This window comes from Centroberyx affinis, unplaced genomic scaffold (assembly GCF_046629955.1).
Source record: "Centroberyx affinis isolate AG114_WGS23_722 - 3 ecotype Tasmania unplaced genomic scaffold, CSIRO-AGI_Caff_v1 ptg002234l_1, whole genome shotgun sequence".
NCBI classification, from domain to species: Eukaryota; Metazoa; Chordata; class Actinopteri; order Beryciformes; family Berycidae; genus Centroberyx; species Centroberyx affinis.
The window spans coordinates 272,134-295,130 of NW_027280531.1; the positions used below are offsets into that span (position 1 = coordinate 272,134).

At 46.4% G+C, this 22,997-nt stretch overlaps 1 protein-coding gene across 4 annotated transcripts in view; it reads left to right on the forward strand.

The window, feature by feature from the left end:
- Positions 1-718: 718 nt before the first annotated feature.
- The window catches only part of ctbp2a (C-terminal binding protein 2a), a 41,718-nt gene continuing 19,439 nt past the window's right edge, over positions 719-22,997 (forward strand). The window contains exons 1-2 of one of the 4 annotated variants that reach the window (XM_071532694.1): positions 719-776; positions 7,448-7,459. In XM_071532694.1, the coding sequence (XP_071388795.1) occupies positions 719-776; positions 7,448-7,459 (70 nt within the window). Of the gene's footprint in view, positions 777-7,447; positions 7,460-9,253; positions 11,478-22,997 lie in introns of those variants that run through there. The other 3 variants (XM_071532693.1, XM_071532691.1, XM_071532692.1) reach the window with 3 other exon arrangements.

The following is a 22,997-nucleotide window of genomic DNA, read 5'->3' on the forward strand; positions in this document are numbered from 1 at the left end:
AGCATCAGACACCGAGCAACACAAACGATTGGTGAAACGCCTCATTTACTCCTTTACTCCGTGTTTGTCTGTTTTCGCTGTGTTCCATTCACTTTGGGGGCTTCCAGAAGTGACAATCCCCAGCAGCTGCTCTCTGAGACGAGGCTCCCTCTAGTGGAGAGTAGTCTCCCTGCAAGCCAAATGTCTCCCCTGTGGATCAGATTTTGTAAGGCAGGACTCATGTTTTTAGTGGTCAACTTTTCCGGAAGTCAGGGAAACATGATTCACCACCTGGTATTTCATGTATTTATTTATTTACTTAAATCACAGAAGTTTTGAAGAGGTTTTGTGGGACCGAGGGTGATCAAACTTTCTCAGCCTATAAATGAGCATTGAATTGAATGAGCATTGAACTTAAAATTGTAAACTAAAAATTACAAACTGAAAAAAAATTGATGTTCCAAGGATTTCACACAGCAAGAATAATGGATAGACCAATTAATATGATATCTAGTGAGTATCCGTTACTGCCAACACCAGCTATGAAAATAATCTCTGTCCCTGTGTCTCTGCTTTTTTTTAAATTGCTATTTCAGGTGTGAAACGTCCACGTGGGCCCTGTAGGGCATTCTGGGTCGGCCAGCTAACATCCTGTGGATTTTGAGAATTTGGGAGTGTGAGGAGGTGGAGAGGAGGACAGAACATCAGGAGAGGACAGCGCACCTCGAGCTGCAACAGGATGGCTCTGGCCGACAAACACAAAGTGAAGCGCCAGCGGCTGGACAGGATCTGCGAGGGTGAGACAGACTTTTTCTCCTTTTCTCTTCTGTTTTCTCTTCCTTTTTTTGTTTTACTCCCAGTTTAGTTTTTCCCTGGGTTTTAATGTACAGTACCATGTGGAATTGAGATGCTGGTTCCACGTTTTCAGGTCACTGGACATTGTTTGTGGGAGTTGAGGGATGCTTGTGTCTCCCTCTGTGTGTGTATGTGTGTGTGTGTGTGTGTGTGTGTGTGTATGTATGTGTGTGTATAAGTCTCACAAGCTTATGCCTTTCCCCTGACCAAACAAAAAAGAAGCTGTGCAATGATGATTATGTGCTATGATGTTAGTATGTGACATGCTGCTGTTTCCTACAATAGCAGCACAACTCAGACATCACTGTTGTGACAGGCAGACAGGAGGGGTAATTACTCATGACACACACATTCACCCAGTCTCTCTCTCTCTCCCTCCCTCCCTCCCTCCTCTCACACACACACACACACACACACACACACACACACACACACACACACACAATGTGTGTTTATCTGATTAATCACATACTGTCCGGCACCTTTTATTTTTAAGGACTGACTCAGTCCACTGTTATGGAGGTGGCCACTAACACAATGCAGTTTCCAGCAGTACTTAAGCTTTGCACCCCACTGCTGCAACCTCAGTGAAAAGCCAGTGGGATTGTGTGTGTGTGTGTGTGTGTGTGTGTGTGTGTGTTTGTATGTCAAAGGGAGCCTTGGGACCAGCAAAGGCTCCAAACTGCTGCTTTGAAGGCTCTGTGAGAGAGCGAGAGAGAGGGAGGGAGAGAGAGAGAGAGAGAGAGCAAAGCTTGCTATGGTGTGAGTGTGTGTGAGTGTAGAGGGGTGACAGATGAGGTTGGGAGTGGGCTGATGGTTGTATGAGAGACTCGATCTTCGATGTTTCCAGATTGCTGGAGAGATGAAGTAGGGAGTTTGTAATAAAGTGAAGCACTCCTCAGAGCCCTGGGATTGATTATAGTGGGATTGATTTGTGAGTGTGTTTGTGTGTGTGTGAGAGAGACAGAGAGAGAGAGACAAAGGAAGAGATTTCTTTTCCTTCTTTTCCTCACTCATTTTTTACTTTGACAGGACCCACTGAATCACTGAATGTTTGTGTGTGTGACTGTGTGTGTGTGTGTGTGTGTGTGTGTGTGTGTGTGTGTGCGTGTGTGTGTGTTCAAATGCATACTCGCCCCTTGCTCATTCCAATAGTGCCTGTACGTAGTGCAAGTGTCCTCTTTTGTATTCTGCTCTTGCGTAATGGAAACAAGAGGAACCACAGGGTTTATTTTATAACCTGCAATTATTGTCATATTGCAATACATCATCGTTCTTCTCTGTTCTCTCAGGATAATCCCATTGAGATTACAGAATGCAGTATAGCTGATTCCCAAACGAAGCAGTGATGGCGTCTCATTCTCCGCCACATGTGGCATCTCAACCCTCTCCAAACCACCAACCCTTTTTGCTGGGAAACATATATTCTTTTAACACGAGGGGAATGGCTATGCTAAGAGGCCAGTAAAATAAACATCATAAAACGGCATGTTCTGATCCACCCCACTCATCCCACCGACAGCTTCGGCAGCGTCCGCGTCTCTTCTGCTTATAAACAATTAAGTCATTCCGCCAAGGATGATGGGGGATTTTTTTCTGGAGCAGTTAGTCACCACTGCTGCTCTTAAAAAATGTGAAGAAGTGGGTGATTCATATCGAGGAAGTTAAAAGATCAGAGGGTGGTGAATCACGCCGTTTTCACGGCAGCACTAAATCTGTTCAACCGTATAAAAAAGGGTATTTTAAAACCAGAGGCATGGAGCGTTCTCAACATAATGTTGAAGCCACCCACTATTATCTATAAACGGAGTGGTGGGACCGAGGCGTGAAATAGAAATCAAAGTTCATATCATTTGTAATAACAAAAACAAGAATGTTACAGAATAATTATGATTGCGATGTGGTCGTGTGTTGCACTTGACGAGAGAGGGAGAGAGGTTTTCCCCATCTCCATTTATCTTCGGAGGATAACTGTGTCAATCCAATACTTGCTTCACAGTGGAGTGCATTGATTACATCTTTACTCATCGTGATGAGTAGCTAACTGAGCCGTACCCGTGGCCCCAATTGAATTCGAAATGGTTGTCATTTCGTGTGTGCCTGTTTACTCCCATCCGAAGCAGTCACGGCCCTGGAATGTAGATTTTACTGGAACGCTGACTGTTACCACCGGGGACATCTGATGCTCTGTGATTCACTGTCCTTGGCTTTCAAGTTGTATTTCTGTGGTTTCGAAATGAGACGTGTAAGGTCAAAGCCACAAGGATGTGCTTATAGTCAAATAATCGTTGTTTGGATTGGTAAACTAGATGTAATTGCTCACCGGGTTGAATCGGTCCGCACAAATTACTACATGTATTCCTAGTTTAACAACATTGTTTGGGTTAGACGTCGGCTTTCAAAACGTATACGGTGCAATTGGCCCTTCTGTTGTGTGTTTGATAAAGGGCCAAAAAGTGTGTAACCGCAATAAGGGAACTGTGGCAAACATCTGTTGCGAGCATCAGTTCCCTTCTCTCTCTCTCTTTCTCTCTCTTTCTCTCTCTCTCTCCCACCCTATCTCTCCCTCTCTCTCTCTCTCTCTCTCTCTCCTTCTGTCTGCTCCATCTGTGTACCCAGCACGCATTGGCTTGGGCAGCAGCAGAAGTCGTTGCCACCGTCGTTTAGCCAGAGCTAACTGACTGATCTGGGCAGGGACGGGATGTGAGCGGCGCTGCACCGTGAACTAGGTCGCGGTGACAGCCAGTCCCTGAATGTTGATTTACAAGCTGTAAATCTGTGCTTGGATGCAAACACCACAAGGTGGGGTAGTGGAATTTGTCATCGTGATTCACAAAGTGTTTCAGTCGCTAGTTCAATAAATATGTTGTTTTTTGTTAATTCGTCTGTTCGTCATGTGTGTTCCTGTGAAGAAGCGGAACAGGAGGAAAGTGGCGAGGAGTGCAGCAGCACAGTAAATAATGTGCCCAGTCAAACTAAAATAGTGTTAACATTTAGACTGTAAATAATTCATATTGCCACATTTAACTGACCAGTGAGTGCACATTTCTGCAGCTACTCTAACAAAACGCTTCATATTAAACAGAGAGGGAGGCTGTGGAGGAAAGGGAGGGGTGTCCTGATGTCATCCTCCCCAGCAGGGGGGCGTCGTGTCCTGGGCTTTTCAACACACACCCAGGATCCTGATGCATCCACCTCTCCGCTTCTATCCCTCCCCCCCCAGCCCTCCCCAGGCTCTGGCATCCAGCTCCGGTATGAAGTCATCGGAGCAGTCTCTGGGTCTGGCCCCCCCCTGGGTGTGCTCCAGGCTCCTCGCCAAAACCCACGACCCCTTTATAGGCTTTGTGGAGAGGCAGGGAGGGGCATGAAGAAAAGGGGAGGAAAGGAAAAGAGCGGATAGAAAATGGGTATGAAGTGTTGTGTTTGGAGGGATGGACTGTTGTGGGGGCTGCGGGGTCGATAGGAGAATCAAATTCTCATAATCGTGCGTCACGTGAAGCTGTGTTTGGATGTGTTATTGAGAGTGTGTGTCTGCCTCTTGTGCACACTTTGAAGCGTTATATCCTTTCTTTTTCTTTTACAATTTCTTAGCCGTTTGTGTTTATCGTCTGCCTTGTTTGAGCTGGCGTGAGAGCGTGTAGCTAAAGCCGTAGCGGTCATCGAATCTTGGGAGTGAGTTTCTTGAAAAATCAAATTACAAAGTGAAATTTTCCGCTACAGACACTAAATATTAGAATGACCTGTAGCATGTCTGTATCGGGACAGAGACTGCAGAAGCAGGGGTTTGAGTTGGGATGATGGGATGCACTCGAAGGAGATGCATTGTGGGTAGAGGGATCTCTCCATAACACAGCTGACTTGGAGGAAATTCTTAGGTATTCTTAGTTACAGCTGTTGGGTTTTTCCAGCACAAGGCCCTTGCTGCTGGGTACACGGTATTGCGTTGTATACTAGGAACCTGGGTAAAACTTTGCGTGTTTATTCATAATGTTTCACTAGCTCAGTAATATGATTGTCATTTAGATAAGTACTCGCTTCATTGCCATCAACCTCCATTTTACAACCCATTTAGTCCCCATGGAGATCCGCTCAGAGAAGAATAATCCTATTGGAATCACATAACAGCCAGCGATGTACATTATATCTGTTTAGTGTGCCTTATAATGCATCTGACAGCCATATTCTTTACAGTGTACAGGCATTGTAATTCCATTTCCAGTTAGTGCCTCCTGCCCCGAGCTCATGCATAAGTCAATGTGTGTTTAACATTCAAATCATGCCTTGAATACGTGACGTGTCCGACTACTGGAGGCAGTTGTTTTTATTTCTGTTGCAGTGCGGTATTCCTTTCAAGTTGGCGTGTCATTTATGTCAGATCAAGGCTGTGGCTTTAGTGGCGGTTGGCGTGTCTGAATGAAAATGGACATTAACGAAGCGCCGGAGCCGCTGCTGTCACTGTTGCATGTCAGAAGATGAACAGAACAGGGTCAGAAGGCTCAGTGGGGATCCAGGGCCATGCAGGCCGAATATGTGCGAGTGTGTGTGTGTGTGTGAGTGGGCGGATGGATGGATGAGTGAACAGCGAGAACAAATTTCAAATGGGCTCATCGCATGTGAACCCTCCACCTCAAACACAAAGCACTAGCACAAGCACAAGCACATTACAAGCATGCACACATGTTACACAGTTAAAACATGTGCACACATGCATGCACACACACGCACACGTACGTATATCCATAAAGTGACCCACACATCTAACCTCTGGTTCTGTCTCACTGACTTAGCTGCATTATTAATGTGGAGGCAGAGACTGAGGGGCTGAGTGACGGGGAGATGTGGGGGGTTCATTAAACGTCAGCGTCTTTTCTGACAGATTAGCCACAGATCTGACTAATTGTGTCTTTTACTTGTGTCCATCATGTTGCTGCTAAACACAGACTGGTCACACCTCGATCTTCTCTCTGTACAGCTGAACACAGGGAGAGATGTGTAATCCTATAAAACAAAAAGCTATGTTACACCAGACTGTGATAAATGGGTGGTGTTTTCTTTAGTAGAAATTACAATAAAAATGTGTGTTGCTGCAGAAGTCTAGTAGCGGTTAAAAGAATATTGCGCTACGTTATTGCTGCTCTGCTGGGGCTTATCGCCTGTTTCTATATGTTGCAGTCCTTTCTGAATGTTTCACCAGTAAAATCTTGTTCAATGTAAGGTCTTTATAAGCTTCTGCTGGGGCGGTATTATATTTGTTCTAAAATCCCCAGCTTAATTCCTAAATCCCTCTGTTACAGTGAATCTGGCTTTGTGTGCATAGTCTGGCAAGTGTGGCAAATCGAGGAACATTAGAATTTGAAAGTCAAACAGTGTTTAGTTTTAGACAAACGGAACGGCGTGATTTACTTCCGTGTTAGGATTAGATCTGCAAACCCTGAGCACACACCTCTGCCCCTATCTCTATGTTTGAGGTTGTCTTTATGGGAATGTGTGATCTGGTACACTGAGAGCCAATCTCTCTTGAGAGCCAGGCTACAGGTAATGAGAGGAGAGGATGAGGTTAGGGAAAAGAAGAGAGGAGATCACATATACAGGCTGTTGCCCTCCCTTGACATGGATGTGTGTGCACTAATGTCTATGTGTGGGTGTGGGTGTGTGTGTGTGTGTGTGTGTGTGTGTGTGTGTGTGTGTGTGTGCGTGTATATGGTGGCAGAAAGGTCAGAGCAATTTCTCCTCAAAGTAACTAGGAAGCTACTTTCAAGTCTCACGAAGAGAGTCTATTAAACCGAGGACAGAGTTCATGCTAACCTCACTGCCATACAGACTAAGGAAGCCTTCACACCAAAGAATGATACAAGTCTATTTCATGTTAAGAAATGAGTGATGTTTTCAGTGGTTGGGTAAATTCAGAATTAATGACTGGAGAGATTGTACACTTACAGGTGATGTATTGCATAACATCTACACTAGAAATTACTATAAAATTGCATTCACTGTATAACAACAAAAACATTGTCTGTTTAATCAGTTTCAAAATGGACTTAAATGGGATTTTTTTCCCCCTGAGCTCTCAGCTTTTTATTTAATAGCTAATCTTTACTGGCTTTACATCTCCATGATGGCTTGCTCCTGCCTCCCTCCCTCTCTTCTTCCCATTTTCATTTCCTTATGTCAAGCCTATTTCAGTTCCCCTGACCTTACCAAAAAAGTGCTCAGTCATCTGCACAATTGGTTTGGAGCCACTGTCAATCCCTCTTTTCCTGTCATCCCGTGCAAACAGCAGAGGTGGCGCTTCAATACTCCGCTCCCTCTCTGATCTCTTCCTACTCTAATTACGCAGCTGTGATTAAGTAAGATATCAGTGCCAGCTGCTGACAATCCTGCACAGTTTCCCACAGGCCCACTATAAGCTATACAGTAACATTTCTACAATACAACTGAGAGGTTCATCGCAGCCTAAAACACATATTTCTACCTCTTGCTATGGACTGTTCTAAGATTAGGGCTGGATGGAAGTGGACACTTCCTCACCGTACATCAGTATTCATGCATTAGTAAGCAGGGATCCTCTATGGCAGGGATAAGGTGTCAGACACAGTGACATGAAGTGAGACAGGAAAATGGGTAGGTACATCTTCAGAGCCATGTATTGAACATAACTCCAAGTTCATGTATGGCTCTAGGCTTAGGAGTCTTCCCAGAATTTACAAAATGTGTTGGCATTGTAGAAAATGGCTTATTTCGCTATGGCATTGTGTTTGACTCAGGTGGAATGAGGTCCTGTTGTGGCTCCTGTTGTGGCTCAGCTCATTAAGCACAGAGTTTTTTTGTAAGGCAAAGGTTGTAGGTGCTTAGGATTAACTGCTGTTACAAAAAGTGTTGTTTTTTTCCCCCCAGTGTTTTACTCTTCTCTCCAAAGGGGTAAATCCAGATTATGGAGCCTCTCTGAGTGAAGGGGATCAGAGGAGCTTTGGGGGAAAACGGGGAAGGTATTTTGCTGACAGCAAGAAGCAAGCGGGAATACATATGGTTACACAAATGGCAAATAAAAGAATGTGGAAGCTCTAACTTTTTGTACAAATCATTGGTGCATTAAATCATAGATTCATGTCCATGACCTAGTTCTTAATCACACAGTTTTATTCAGTGTTTTACATCCTCTCCTTAAAATATACATGCCAGACGGTGATCTAATACTTCTGCTGATGATGCAGCCAATTTATATTTTTCAATTTTCTGCTTGACATGGCAATACTTTTCTGTGTGTGGGGGGGAAGAAATATTGCATGTTTCTTTTCTTATGCCTCCTACAATCTCCATGTGATCCGTGTCTCTTAATGTCCAATGTCTGACAGTTAACTTTTACAATTAGCAGGTTTAAGTGATTAGAGGAGAGTGGGGCAGTGACAGTGACCGTTACAGAAGCATCAAGGACATTTTAGAGTAAGTTGGGCGGCAGTTGCGTGGCCCTGCCACTAGCATGGGGCCTGGAGGATTAGTGTCCAATCAGAGTGGATTTGATGTTTACTGACAGCACATGGGACTTAGCTGTGAGAACTGTATTCATTTGTATTCAATGGACCTGTCCGCCTTTGCCTTTGCCTCCCCTCCCCGTGGCCTTCCGCTGCTGTGAATCTGGGAAATGAGACCGAGCGCTGAAACCACATTGACAACACCGTACTCAGGCTCAGGTAAGTGACTTCTCAGGATGGGATGGGTGGGGGCGGGGGGGTGCTCTCTTAATCATTGGCATCATCATCATCATCATTGTGGACGATACGCTGTTATCTGGTTCACATGACGTCACAGTGGGCAGTGGAATTAAACAGGCTTTATTTAGACGTAATCCCTCATAGCAATCGGCAGAGCGAGTAAAATGTCCCAGAGAAGGGAGAGATAAACCCGACTGGATTAGTACAAGCCCCTGCCCACCCCAACCTCTAACCCAACCTATCCCCTTCTTTTCCTTTTTTTTTTTTTTTATGAGTGAACGGTTGGTAGCCATCTCAATCAAGCACCGTGTTACTGTGTCTCCCATGGAGTGGTTGGGCTACCTTTGCTGTGGACGTGTGTGTGTTTGGTGTGGTGTGTTTGTGTGTGGTTTCCTCTTTCCTTGCGCACAACGAGCCGGCGTGACCAGAGATTAATTATTCAAGGATTGCCAGCCGAGGGGGGAGTCACCTGATAGCACGGACCTCAGGAGAGCCCAGAAAATATTACAACCTGATATCAGGTGAAACGATATACCCTGCTTCATCCTTTTTCTTCTCCTCCTTCCTCCTTCCATTCCATTTTTTGATGTTACTGTATCTGAAGACTTGAAAGAGAACACCTGCCAACACTGCCACAAGCTCAGCTTTTCTTCCTGTTTTTTGTTTTTTTTTGCGCTGTAAACGCTGTCTTCTTTTTTCTCTTTTCGCCAATGCTCGTCACCAGTAAGCAGTTGAGTCTCGGTCGCTCCCACAGTTGGGACACGTTGGGTGGGAATGAGGGTCAGTGGGACAGGGCTGAGAGTCTCTACGAGCAGCAAGCGAGAGTAGCGGGCCGGCGGAACTCTCTGTCATACGGAGAGGGAGGAGGGTGGTACGAGCCTCCACCAGGGGTGCGTCCCCCTGACCTGGATTTGAAACGCGACCCATATTCCTACCAAGACTCCCTGTACGGACAGGGTTACGCCGAGCGACACGACACACGGGGGATGAGAAAGGGCTCTGTGCCGGAGCTCAACCACTACGAACGTGCGCCCATGGCTCACCGGGGATCCATCCCACATCAGGACTATTATTCCCACGACCCAGCCATGACTCCCCGCCCGCCAGAGGGCTTTTACCGAGCAGAGCACCAGCCCCCGCCTCCCCAGCACCCGCTCAGCAGGTCAGGCTCCCATTTTGGGATGAGCCCTGGGGCTCGTGCTGCATGGGATCAGGGTCAGGGAGGGAGAGTGGGACCTCAAGCCCCTTCATCCCCTCTCCCTCCCCCTCCCCCTCCTCCAACCGCTCACGAGATGAACCGGGCTTATAGAGAGCCTGGTGCCGTAGCTGCTGCCACTGCTGCCAAGATGATGCCAGATGGCCAACAACGCATACCCACCCGAGACCCGTCTCCTGCTCACTATGGCATGGAGCATGCGTCTCCTCGGTATGCCAGCGAGCCTCCACCTTTGACTGGTCAACCGGTCTACACCGATGTTAATGGCCGTCCATTGGATCCACAGCAGCAGGCTGCTACCTGTCTAGTGGTGGACCCTGCCAGTCAGGGCATTATTATGAGGCACGAGACAGGGACACCCTATACCATCCAACAACAGCAGCAATTACAACAGCAACAACAGATTCAGCAGCAACAATTACAACAGCAGCAACTTCAACAGCAGCAATTACAGCAACAGCAACTTCAGCAACAACAGTTGCAGCAGCAACAACAATTGCAACAGCAGCTGCAACAGCAACAGTCCCTACCACCTCCACCCACCATGCCTGTCTATGACCCCAACCTTGGCATGGCGTCTCCACTTCCTCCTCCACCCGCTCCAGTTCAGACCCCAGCAGCTGTCCTAGGCCCCGCCCCTGCCCCTGTCCAGGCCGTTCCAACCCAGGCTCCCCCTCCCCCCACCTCTCCACTTCCCGCTCCTCCCCCCACTGTCCCTCAGACACCTGCGCCTGTGGACCCCAAAAAGACGGCTGACCCGGAGTTCCTGGCTCTGCTGCGAAACGAGGGTCTGTCAGAGAGTACCATCTCCTCACTTATCCAGCAGGGGTTTGACTCCACCAGCATGCTGGCCGTCATGGAGGAGAATGATGTTCGCACGGTAGCCCCCAACCTCGGCCAGGCTCGCGTGTTGTCCCGCTTGGCCCTCAGCTGCAAGCGGCCTATTGAAGCTCCGCCGCTCCCCTCCCAGCCACAGACACCCATGAGGGGCCGTTCCAATAGCTTTAGCCACCGCTCAGACATCTACCACCACCAGCTGCACCAACACCAACCACACCCTCCGCAGGCTTTGGGCATGGACCCTCAGCTGATTCCTCCACCGACCCCCGGGGCCATGCAGACCATCTCCCCCAGGATGGGAGAGGTGATGGGTAGGAGGCCCAACAGTGCCCCCTCGCAGCACCTCCTGGAAGCCTCTGTAGGATACCCTGGGCAACCACCTCGTACCCCGGGGCCCTATGGTGGAGCCATGATGCCTATTCAGTCAAGACCCATGTCAGCCTATTCCCAGCACCCCGGGGTGACCATGCCAGGGATGTCCATGCAGGGTATGCATATAATGCCGCAGCAGATGACCGGGTCGATGTCCGGCATGCCAGGATCTATTCACCCTATGCCAGGTATGCCACAGCAGATGCCTGTGCCCATGCCAGCTTTACCGCAGCCGCCACAACAGGTACCGAAAGCATACTCCACCAATTACACAGTTCCCATGGAGCTGATGAAGAGGGACAGGAACTTGCCTCCACTGTCGCCCATGCACAGTCCTCACCCCAGTCCTCAGCTGATGCGTAAGGCTGGAGGACCTGCAGCAGACAATTCCCTGGTCCCTGTAGGGGCCCCCATTCAAGGCCAGGGGGCCCTGGCTGCTAACCAGAAGCTCAGTCGACGCACTGGTCCACCCGTCATCGTGTCCAGTATGGCTTCTCCAGATACAAGTAAATCCTTCTTCTTTTCCCCTTCCTTCCTTATCCTCTGCTCTTTGTCTGGTTTGTCAATCTAGTTTAGTCTTGCTCTCTCTTGGCTGTTGGCCTTTGACAGATAAGAAAATAGCTTGGTGCTGCAGCTCATCTTTTTTATATGATTTGTGTTAGACACTATTTTCCATGCTCTCACTATTTTCCATTGTTCCACAAAGCAATGTTGCTGCATAGGCAAGAGTAATAACATGTTATTTGAAATTTGGCCATCATATGAGCAGCTTGGGCATTTAGATGCATTTTTTTTTCTTTGAAAAAAGATGTATTGTGAATCTATTTTTCATCCATCCTTGTGATGTGTGGTTGGTATATGAATACCATTTCTGTCAAATAAGTGGAGTGCCCTCTATTGTGTTTTGTGCAACCATTATTCAGTGAGGGGCTTTGTGTGTGAGATCTATTTAGCTGAGTGTGGTTACTGCTGTGTGTTGCACGGTGCTTAAACAAAGACCTGAAGAAGGGCCATACACACTCAGAATGTTGTTAATTGATCAAGATGTTTATTATTTTTTCTTTTTGGGCAGTACTATCCATTTGTTTGCTGTGCTATGTTTGTTTTCACTGCATCAACAGTAGATAAAAGATATCTCTTTTATTGTTATTATGTAGGTCAGTGGAGCGAAATCTAATGTTGTTGCCCATCTCTTTTCCAAAAAATGTTGTCAGGATTAGGATTTAATGCCCTAAAAGGATAACTTTTGCGATGACATTCTGGTAATCCATCCCCTGCCCTACTTTTTCTGTTTTGGCATTTGCCATGATCCTAAAATGATACTTATATTCCTGCTTTCTTGCTTGCTTATCTCTGACTTGTCAGAAATTCTTGTTCTTTATGTCAACTGTTTTTCATTTCCGTAATCTCCTGCAGTCTTATGTCAGAATGACGTAGCACACTATTAATTACAACACAGAATGGCATTGATGAGGCACAATACAGAGGATTTGGGTGGAACGGCTGTCAGTATCCATTCTGAAACCTCTTTAATTTTAACAACAGTGCACTGTCTTTGTGTCACAGGCAGTCTGACAGTAGCTTTATTCATGCAATGCAACCGTGAACAGTTTGCATTAAATCTGCTTACTCTTGTCGGGAAAAGTCAGATCTTGAGTGCAGTAGTGTCTGCTGTCTAGAAACATCAAACTAGAACAAGGTGTGCAGGTGTGTGTATGTGTATGTTCGCTTTTGCATGGGTGTGCTTGTGTGCACAGCATGTGTGTTTGTGTGTGCCTGTGTCTCTTTGGATAGATGCGTGTTTGTATCTACATTTGTAGCTCTTTTCAAGCCTGTGTTTCCCTTTACCCCTTGATAAGTAAATTGAAACAAGCGCAACAGCACAGGCTACTTGTTTAAATCACATTATCTGCCACAACCACAACATTCTGAGAGTTGCATAACGGTGATTGCAGCATTAATCTTCTGTAGCTATAGCAATGGTATCATTTTATCTGCAGCTGTATGCCGCGGAGACCCTCTCTGCTCTGCCACGCACCATCTCACCACAGCCCCCGAGCCCCTGTTGTTGTAAACATGGATGTCTTATTGCATTATGGTAATAAGGGCGCATCAGAGTAGCCTGGAGAGGCTTTAGAGCGGATCGGGCTACACAGCCTTCCTTCAGTCCTGCTGCTGTCAAGGTGCACCACTGACCTGTATAGAATAGCAATTAGCTGTTTCTAGTTCTTCTTGCACAGATTTTCCCCACAGGCAGCAGACTTTAAATGTGAACTGAAAGAACAGAGTTAAATTCAGTGAAATTAAAAGAAAATGGAATTTGAAGTTTGAATGAAAGCCAGACATTTTCGTTGGGTTTATTTCTAGCTTTAGAAAAGCTTCTAGTTTTCTGAAAATGTATTGAATTTAAATTCTTCTGCCAAATTATACTTCTTATTTTGATCTCAAATTGAAATGTATTCAATTGATGTTAACAGAATCCATAAACACTGAATTGACCCTTTGATAGTTTGCATCCATTTTGTGTGATCCACTGAATCATTATAATTTTGACACCCATATTAGATTGAAGCATTAATTCAGAATGTCGCTATATAAAATAATTTTTTTTCACCCACGGCCTGATAGAAGTGTATCTCAGACATCTCAGGCAATATGAGCTGATTTTTTCATCTGCACCAGCTCACCAGAGTCTGACTAGCAGCATCACTGGACAGATGAAATCGAATTACACTGCTGATGGCCGATGTGTGATTGTGTCATTTTCTCCAAGCCGGGTGTAATGAGAAGAGAGATGGGGTCTTTAATCCTTTAGATCCTCCTTTTCCGATGCTGCGCTAATCCATGGATTCTCTCATTCTCTACAGACCGGCCTCCTGGCTTGGTGTGAGCCTCTGAAGACTACATAGCCAGTAGGTTGCAATGGACTTTAATGGGGGCCGAGACAGACTGGGAACAAATGACTTAACTGAGGCAGTTTTGTTGTGCGTCTCTCTGTGATATTTAGGCCCAAGAGAGCAGATATTAAAGGATCCCCACTGCTTGGCTGTCAAAACAGGCTGCTGCCATTAGCACAGATGGACACGTGCTTTGGAAGGGATTTCTTTGAGTCTGCCACATACACATACGTGTACATTTGCACTGTTAACTCACACACACGTAGAAACACGCTCGCACAAATGTACACACACAGTCAGCAGAATAAGACCTCATTTGCATGTGGCTGACATTTGTTGCTTTGGTAATTTCATCTGTTAATGGACAGCACTGCAAAGCCGCTCTGAAAGCATATTCCTTAATTGTATGTTGCTAGGCAACCTGGGTTTCGGTGGTAATCACGGACAGATTTTCTACTGGTTAAAAGGTTGGTCCACTGGCAGACATCGCTGCAAATTTACATGTTACATTTTTTTTTCTTCCACGAAATGGTTGGCTGAGCTAATGCATCTAGAAGAAAGTATTAATTAATCGTATTTATTCACCTCCTTTCAAGTGGGATAAAGTAATAATTACGAGGTTTTAGTCACCGCTTTTCAAAGGGGGACATAGTTATTTACATTTTAGACCCAACCAATTATAATTCAACCTTCCAGCAAAATTTTCATGTTGATATTTTGTCAGGTAGAGAAATTACATTGCAACGGCAGCAATAATACATAATGATTTCACATTCCTCAAAATCCAATTAGTTGGGAGCTTATGATACCTCCTGATATGCTAACAACCTCAGACAATTCATTAGTTACACCCACAAGCAGACAGAATTTCCCTCTGCGTTAATAGCCGTGGTGTAAACGCAGTCGGCTTGTCCTTTCAATATATGATACTACGTGGAACACCCTCCGGCTAAACCCCGCCCATATATGGCCGGCTAGGACTCACTCCCCACCCCCCACACCCACATAATCACCATATATGGTAGTGTGGGACTCCCACTCCTTCAGTTCCACCCTGTGGAGTGCGTTGGCTCACATCCATGGACTCTGGCCAAGCGACCAGATGCCATCCCAGGTCAGTATGCTCTGCGTGACACACTAGCCGCTATTTCCTCCTGCTCAGGCCTAGTGTGATGATGGGGGGCGAGGTTTTGACATATTAGTTCTGGAGATGGCAGATTATGTATTGAAGGGGTTCAGGTCAGTTGTTACAGGGAGTGAGGGATTAAAGGAGAGAGAGAGAGAGAGAGAGAGAGAGAGAGAGTCCTACTACCGCGGCTGTGGTCTTGTAGTTGATGCTGATTGCTGGTTGCAGGGTGGGGGAGGGGCAATGGGGCGTAGTCAGCTGTCAGTCAACGGTGGACTCACCATGGAGATGAGGCTAGCTGTCAATATGGCATCCAGACTTTGTCAGGGTCAAAGTTTGGCCTTAATCTGGATTGACAGTCAAAGGTTCTTTTCTTTATTATGCTGCTGCGGTCAGTTTGTTTGAGAGCCTGAGAGCTTGGATGCAGCGGTGTGTATTTTCTTTCTGATCCGAGAGAATGGCATGACCTTGAGCACTGTAGGCACTGGATTAAATGGGTGTGTTGTAGGTCAAAACAACAAGCGACAAAAACATTATCTTAATTGTGTCTTTGAGCATGTGAAAGGCCCATGTTGTTTGTCTAGCTTTCTGTAAAATTCTGTCTACTTGCTCTACCTGCATTCTCAGATATGCAGGGTGTATGTATTTGCAGGTTGGTGTGTGTGTGTGTGTGTGTGTGTGTGTGTGTGTGTGTGTGTGTACACAAGCATATGTGAACTGGTGCTGGCAGGTGGCAGTGGTGAAGCCTGTTAAGGCACAGTGCAGAGTTCCTCTCCCCACCAGATGTTCCTCTTAATATCAGGAAGTGATTTTCCTCCTCACTAATGGCTGCATAAAGTCAATCTCTTTCTCTCTCTGCCTGTCTCTTGCTCCCAGTCTCTCTCTTTCTCTCTCCCTCTCTCTGCCAGGATTAGATCTATACAAACCATCACCACTCATTTTCTCTTCATCTCTTTCTCTGTAGCTCGCTTGCTGTTTTTCTCTTCGTTTAAATTGATCCCAATTTCTCTTTCTTTTTTTTTTCTCTCTCTCTCTCTCGTTCTTTCTTTTCTCTTGGTCTCTCCCTTTCCCCCTCTGGTAGAAAATGATTCTTTGTAGAAAATGATTCTACCCTGACTGTCCTGACACTCCTCCAATTCAAGGGAGGGAGAAAAAGAAGTGAAAGAGGTAATGGGAGAAATATGTTTCTAAACAAACTCCATATCCAGCTCAGCACATTCATTCATGACTGTGGTTGTGGGTTAGAGCCCGTCTGCAGGAAAGGGAGGAGAGCGAGGGAAGGGAGGATGGGAGGTGATTGAACCCGACCAAAGACGGCAGAACAGAGGGGCGCGAAGAGAAGATCGAGTGAGAAACACAGAGGAATGAAGAGAAGAGAGACACCGAGGGTCGGGTTAGACGAGAGAGAGAGAGAAAGAGAGACACATCGAGTGCTTTAGGGACAATGACAGAGGAGTGCCGGACGAGAAGTGTATGAGCAAACAGGAGATTAGAAAAATGGAAACTCTCTGATGCCATCTGTGAGCAAGTGAAGGCGGGGGGGGAGGGGGGAGGAGGACACATCCAATCCACGCAGTGCTGCGTAATCCCACAGAAATGAATGAATGAATGAATGATTATCGTGCCACTTATCCAAAGTGAATGGTTACACATAGTCACTTTTTCCCTTAGGTTTTTTTTATTGGAAGAAAACATAATATACTGTTTTTTTTTTGTTCACCACTGAACCATTGTAATGTCATATGAAAAACATCTTTAATTTTTGTGTGTGGTTCAGTAAACACACACCACACACACACACACACACACACACACACACACACACACACACACACACACACACACACACACACAATAAAAGATAAATGCACTCCCTATATTGCGAATGAGTCCAACTCACAACCTGCCTTTACCCTTTCTCTCTCTCCTGTAATTTTGTGTGAGAAACACTCCCAAGCAATGCCGTATTGAAATGCATCTCATTTAAAAAAAATACAATATTAAACACTCACATTGCCTCTGAGAGTGAGTGAAGGTACAGTGCAGCGATACCTATCTGGCACGTATCTAGACAAAATTATTGGCAGATGTAGCGGCGACTGTGTGTGCAGCGTACAGATAGCGATCAAAAAGAAACTAGTTCTTGAAAGGCAAAAACTCGGACCGCTCGGGCAGAAATCTCTTTCTCTGCATCCTTTCAGAGAGACTTGAAGTGATTAACTGCCGGTTCTGAGAGCAGACGTGAAGGAAGGACAAACAGAAGGGTCACACGCCTAAACATTTGCTGCTCCAAAAAAACAAAAATGAAAACAGAAAAGGAAAGCGAGGGAAATGAGAAGTTGAAAGCCCTAACTCACCCCCCCCTTCCCCTCCCCTCCCCAAACCTCCTCAACCATGCCACCCTCTTCTCTTCTCTTCTCTTCTCTCCTCTTCTCTCCTCTTCTCTTCTCCTCTCTTCTCTCCTCTCCTCTTCTCGCAGGGAGCCACCCTGAATTATTCATTCTGAGAAAATTGAAATCTTCATGGGCATTAAATTGCAGCGGGGAAGTGGCAGGGCTGACCGTGTTTTTGGGTACGCAGTGTGTGAGACTCCGTGAGAAAGCAGGCGTTGCGGGACAGAGCTTGGCACTCTGCTGGCTGTGTTTTATCAGAGGGAGGGGAGACATTTTTAGAGGTGCAGATGAATCTCATTTGCACCCAAGAAAGGTCTTATACATTTCTCAGCAGGCGCGTCAGTGGTGTTCGAGATCACATGGGCTGTCTTTGTGCTCCAGGTTTTTTTTGTTTTGTGTAGTCGAACACTGCATTTTTTTAATTTGATACCAAGTTCATAGTATGTTTTAGATGTTTTCCAAAAGACGTGTTTCTGAACAAGCTGAAGTTAATGCGCTAATACAAAAGCTCTGCTGGTTGAGTGAATATCCAGCATATAACAGGCTTTGCATTTGACTTTTCTTCAGTGGGGATTAGTCAACTCAGGTATGCAAGAGTGTGTGTGAGTGTGTGTGTTTGTGTGTGTGTGTGTGTGGGTGTGTGGGTGGGGTGTGTGTATGTGTGAGCCCATGGATAACAGAGTAAGCGGTATTTATGTTTTGCTGTAGGTAAATCCATTTCTAGCGTTTTGTGCTGACATCTCTGTGGAGAAGCATCCTTCCTTCAATTAGGATAGAGCCGTGTGTGTGTGTGTGTGTGTGTGTGAATTCATTTGTACACTGCGTTGGCATTTTTCATGCATGTCTGTTCACACCATATTTATCAAAGCCAGCAGCGCACATGAGGGGTGTAATAAGCAACACCTCTCCCCTCCCTCCCCCTCTCTTTCCCTCTCTCTCTCTCTCTCTCTCTCTCTCTCTCTCTCTCTCTCACTCTCTCACTCACACACACACACACACCCTTTTGCTCACTCACATTTCTCTTAACATTTTGCTCTTTCTTTATAATCAGGCCAGTTGGCTCATGTCACACAGAGAAAGGTGGAGGAGAGAGTGATGGTGATGGAGAGGTGGAGGGATGGACAGACTGGCTATGAATGGGAAAATGAGAATTTATGTGCTGAGGTCCCCTCCCTAAGAAACTCAACATCTGTTGTCCACCTGCAGCTGTGCCATCTCTCTCTCTCTCTGTCTCTCTCTCTCACCCTCTCATCTCACCCTTCTCTCCCAGAAGAACCTCGCTCGTGCTTCAATCAATTGGCAACAGCATGCCCTGTAGATCACAGGAGGCAGATGGGATGGTGGATTTTAGAGGTCAAATTATACAGTAGGCCCTTCTCTCTGCTGCGCTCTCTTTCATGAATGAGGCTTTTTACTACCAGCCTGGTTTGTGGCTCTGGTTACATGCTGTAACCAAACCTACTCAATGAAGCCATTTAAACGCTCTACGCTCCTATTGAGCTTCAAACGCGTAAAAAAAAAAAAAGAAACACTTCTGAAACAGAGGGCAATGATATGGCAAATATATACTTACAGCCTCAATAATTAAAAACTCTTAATTGCAGTTGGTTTACTATTGCAGCCCTTAGTATTTATAAACCTGGCTAAGTACATTGGTGCTCAATTTTATCAGCATATGAGTTTGGCACGCTCATTTTTGGGCAGATCTGTGCCCAATTTATGCTTTTTAATATGAATAATTGTAAAGTGCATGGTAAGTATGGTAGTTTCAAGGCTGCCTCCCCCTTCCTCATAGGTCGTATTGTGTTGTGGCTACAGGATGACCTGGAAGCCAAGACAGACTTCTTAACCTGCATCGCTAAATCCTGTTAAGGCATCTGTCAGGGAAGCCCCCGGTGCTAAAGCGGCTGGGTGTTAGGCTGCTCTCTCAGACTTGTGTAGTAGTAAACACGCTAATCTGTTAGTCCTTTGTTGGGGTTCAGACCTCAGGCTCAATTAGACTCCTGGAAGGATTTTCCCGAGTTGCCGCCGTAAGTTCACTTGCGGGAATGTGCTGTGTTTGTTTCTGCAAGCGCACACAAACACACAAACATGCGTGTGATGAGAGAGAAGCAGACTTGTCCCACAGAGCTCAGCGGCAGGTCTGTGTGTCTGCTTGTCTGTAGATTACGTTTGGGAATTGTTTTTGCGGCTGCAGGCTTTTCTACCAAAAAAAAAAAAAGAGCTTTTCTAGCAAAGCTTTTTGCATAAAAATGGTGTCATGCCCAAAGATTTTGTCATTCATTGCATATTTTTGTCTCCACTGTGTATGTCTGAATGTTTGCCTGTTTGTCCTTGTCAGTCATTATCTGTGTCTTTGTGTTTGCATGGAAGTGTCAGTCCTTTGTGCAACGTTGGCAGGTATTGATGTCAATATTGAGCCACATTCTTGCGTTGAACCCTAGAAATGAGGTACATAATGGCTCGTTGAATGGGAAAATCAATATATTTCTACTCATGTTAAAGAGAAAGGAGGCGACAGCGAGAGGGTGTTGTTAGCGCAGTGGGAGAGAGAGGGATGAAAACTGTAGAGGGAAATCACGAAGGAGAGTGAGTGTGAGAGTGAGAGGGGAAAAGGGGCTGGCGCTCTTAAAGGACCGTGAAGGCCAGATCACAAATAATAAAACAGAAAGCCAGGGTGGGAGGGAGAGCGAGCGCAAGAGAGAGAGGGGTGGGTGAAACGAAGGGAGGGAGGAGGAAAAAAAAAAAGAGCGAAGGAAAATATGTTGAGAGAGAGAGGGAGGACGGAGCGAATGGAAGAGGGAGTCGTACGTGTGCCAGGACCGCTGCACCTCTCTTTTTGACTGGTGCTCGTCAAGGGATTTTTTTCTCTTCCCTTCTCCTTTTTTTTTTTGCCTCTCTCTTTCTTTTCTGCTGCGTAGCTGTGGCTCCCGTTTTCTGTTTTCTCTGTCTTTTCGTCTGTTCCATTTTTCTGCCCCCCTTCTCTCTCTCTCTCTCTGACTCGCAACAAAGGCTGACGGAGTGAGCCTGACGTCTGTATGAATAGCCCAAACCCGGCGTGAAGGGAGAGACGAGAGGCAGAGCGGGGAAGAGAAGAGCAGGCTGAGGAGAAGAGATACAAGTGATCCGGCCGGAGAAGAGGAGAGAGGAGAGGAGAGGGAGAGAGAGAGCACAGAGAAGTGGCAAGCGGCAAGAAGCGATCGGCGGCTGAAGACAAATCAGGAGCCAATTTTTATTTTTTCCTTCTGGAGATTAAAGGGAGTTGAAGGCACCGCTTTCCCTTCAGGGTGACAATCAAAGCTCTCACTCCCCCCCCCCCCTCCCCTCCACATCCCCCCACCCCCCTCCCCCCTCGTCCCTTACCCCCTTTGCCACCTTCCATTTTGCCTTCACCAGTGCCAACGTCTTAGAAAAAAAATGGAGCTTCTGGGAGTAAGGTGACGAAGGAGGACAGATTTGGAAACAAGCAGTGAGAGAAGAGAGAGCGAGAGAAGGAAGACAGGGAAGAGAGAGAGAGAGAGGGAGGGAGGCTGGAGGAGGAGAGGATAACCCCAGGGCATACTGTGTGAGAATCCCCCCCCCTCTCCCCCCCAACGCCCACTTTTCTTCTTCTTTTTTTTTTTGTCTCTCCAACCACTTTGCCTCTGCCATGTGCAGCTCCTAATCTGAAGAATGTGGAGACAGCATTTCCCAGGCAAGGAGCATGTTTCATGTTGTCTCTTCTGTGTGTGTGTGTGTGTGTGTATGTGTGTGTGTGTGTGTGTGTGTGCGTGTGTGTGTGTGTGTACGTACGTACTAAGAATGGGTAATAATAAAGGGTGTCACGTGCGTGTGTGTGGTGGGGAAGGGGGGGGTTTGGCTTTAAGGCTAATGAGCCTCTTATGTTTTTGCAATGAAGTGTGTCACGAAAACAGTGTGTGTGTGCACCCATGTGTGTGTGTGTGTGTGTACCCATGTGTGTGTGTGTGTGTGTGTGTGTGTACCCGTGTGTGTGTGTGTGTGTGTGTGTGTGTGTGTGCATGAGGGCAAGCACCCCTGTGAGTGTGTGTTGCGCCTCAGTGTGTCAGTGTTTCCTCTGCAAATCAACATGGGGTAAGATTAGGCTTGTTGTTGTATGGAGGGCCGGAGGTCACTGAAGAATGGGCATACACACAAAGTTCATGTTTGCTATTGGGAAATGGCCCAAGTTCGGGAAGCTGGTGTGTGTGTACGTGAATGACATCAGTGTCAAGGTGTGTATTTGTGTATTTAAATATGGATCACATGGCTATTAGTTGATTTGGTTTGAGTCTACAGTCTCTCTCTCTCTCTCTCTCTCTCTCTTGCCTGTGTGTAGATAACAGTGCTTACATTCTTCCTTTCCTTCTGCTTCCAGTCGTGTGTGTGTGTGTGTGTGAGCTTGTGTGTGTGTGTGTGTGTGTGAGCTTGTGTGTGTGTGTGTGTGTGAGCTTGCGTGCTAGTGTGAATTAAAGCTGAAGTGACTGTCCACTGTTCATCTCCGGTGACAGCTGCTTTTGTCTCCGGCCCACCGATTGTTTCGAGCAGTGCGAGCCTCGCTGGTGAAGCACAAAGGACAACGTTTAGAGACGAACCTCTTGTCTTTTCTCTCTCTCTTTCTCTCTCTCTCTCTCTCTCTCTCTCTCTCTCTCTCTGCCTCTTGTGTGTTTTCCTCTATGATATCACTGTCTTTCTCTGCTCTCACTGTCCCATTCTTGCTGAGTTACTCTTTTTTTTACCATCATATCCTGATCTTTCTCCTCTTTTGTCGCAGCATGTTTTCCTCTGCTTTCCCTCTCTCTCTCTTTCACTTTTACTTGTTTTTTTTCTTTCTCTCCTCTTCTCTATCTCAGTTCCCCCCCCCCCCCACCCCTCTTGGCTGGACGTTTGGGTGGTGATAAGTTTGGAGGAGGGAGGCAGAGTGAGGACAAGCAGGGTCTTTGTGTGTCCACAGAGTGGAACAAGAGAGAGGCTGGGGTGGTGGTGGTGGTTTGGGGTGAGGGGGGGGGGGGTAGCTGGGCGCTGATAGGGTCCAGTGGGGGCCTGGAAAAGGCAAGTCTGCCAACAAAAGGAGATTACACCTCCCCTCTTTCTCTCTACACACACACACACATGCAAGAGGACATGAACACGCTCAAGAACACACACACACACACAAACAGACACTGGACTCTTGTTCACATGTACAGACAGAGCCACAGAAGATGGGGAATGTAGCTAATGTTCTCTGAGTCCTTGCTGTTTTGTACTGTACACAATAGTGTGCAGGTGGACATGCTGTCAAATAGTGATCCTTTACAATAGAGCTTTACAGTAGAAGAGAGCATTGGCATTGAGAGGCATGGGTTTGCTTGAACGTTTTTTTCAGCAGTATGTGCAACATCCATTGTGATCATTAATGTTTAACGTCTATGGGTGTGTGTGAAACCGAGTGTAGACAAACTGTGTATGTGTGTGTGTGTGTGTGTGTGTGTGTGTGTGCCGAGCTGTGTGTTGGCCTGCAGTAAGCCAGTTTGTGCTCCAGTGCCTTGGCCTCTCCCTGGAACCCTCCAGAGAGAAAACCCCCTCGCCGACTGACTGACCATGCTAGTTATACTTGGACGTCGTTCTGCG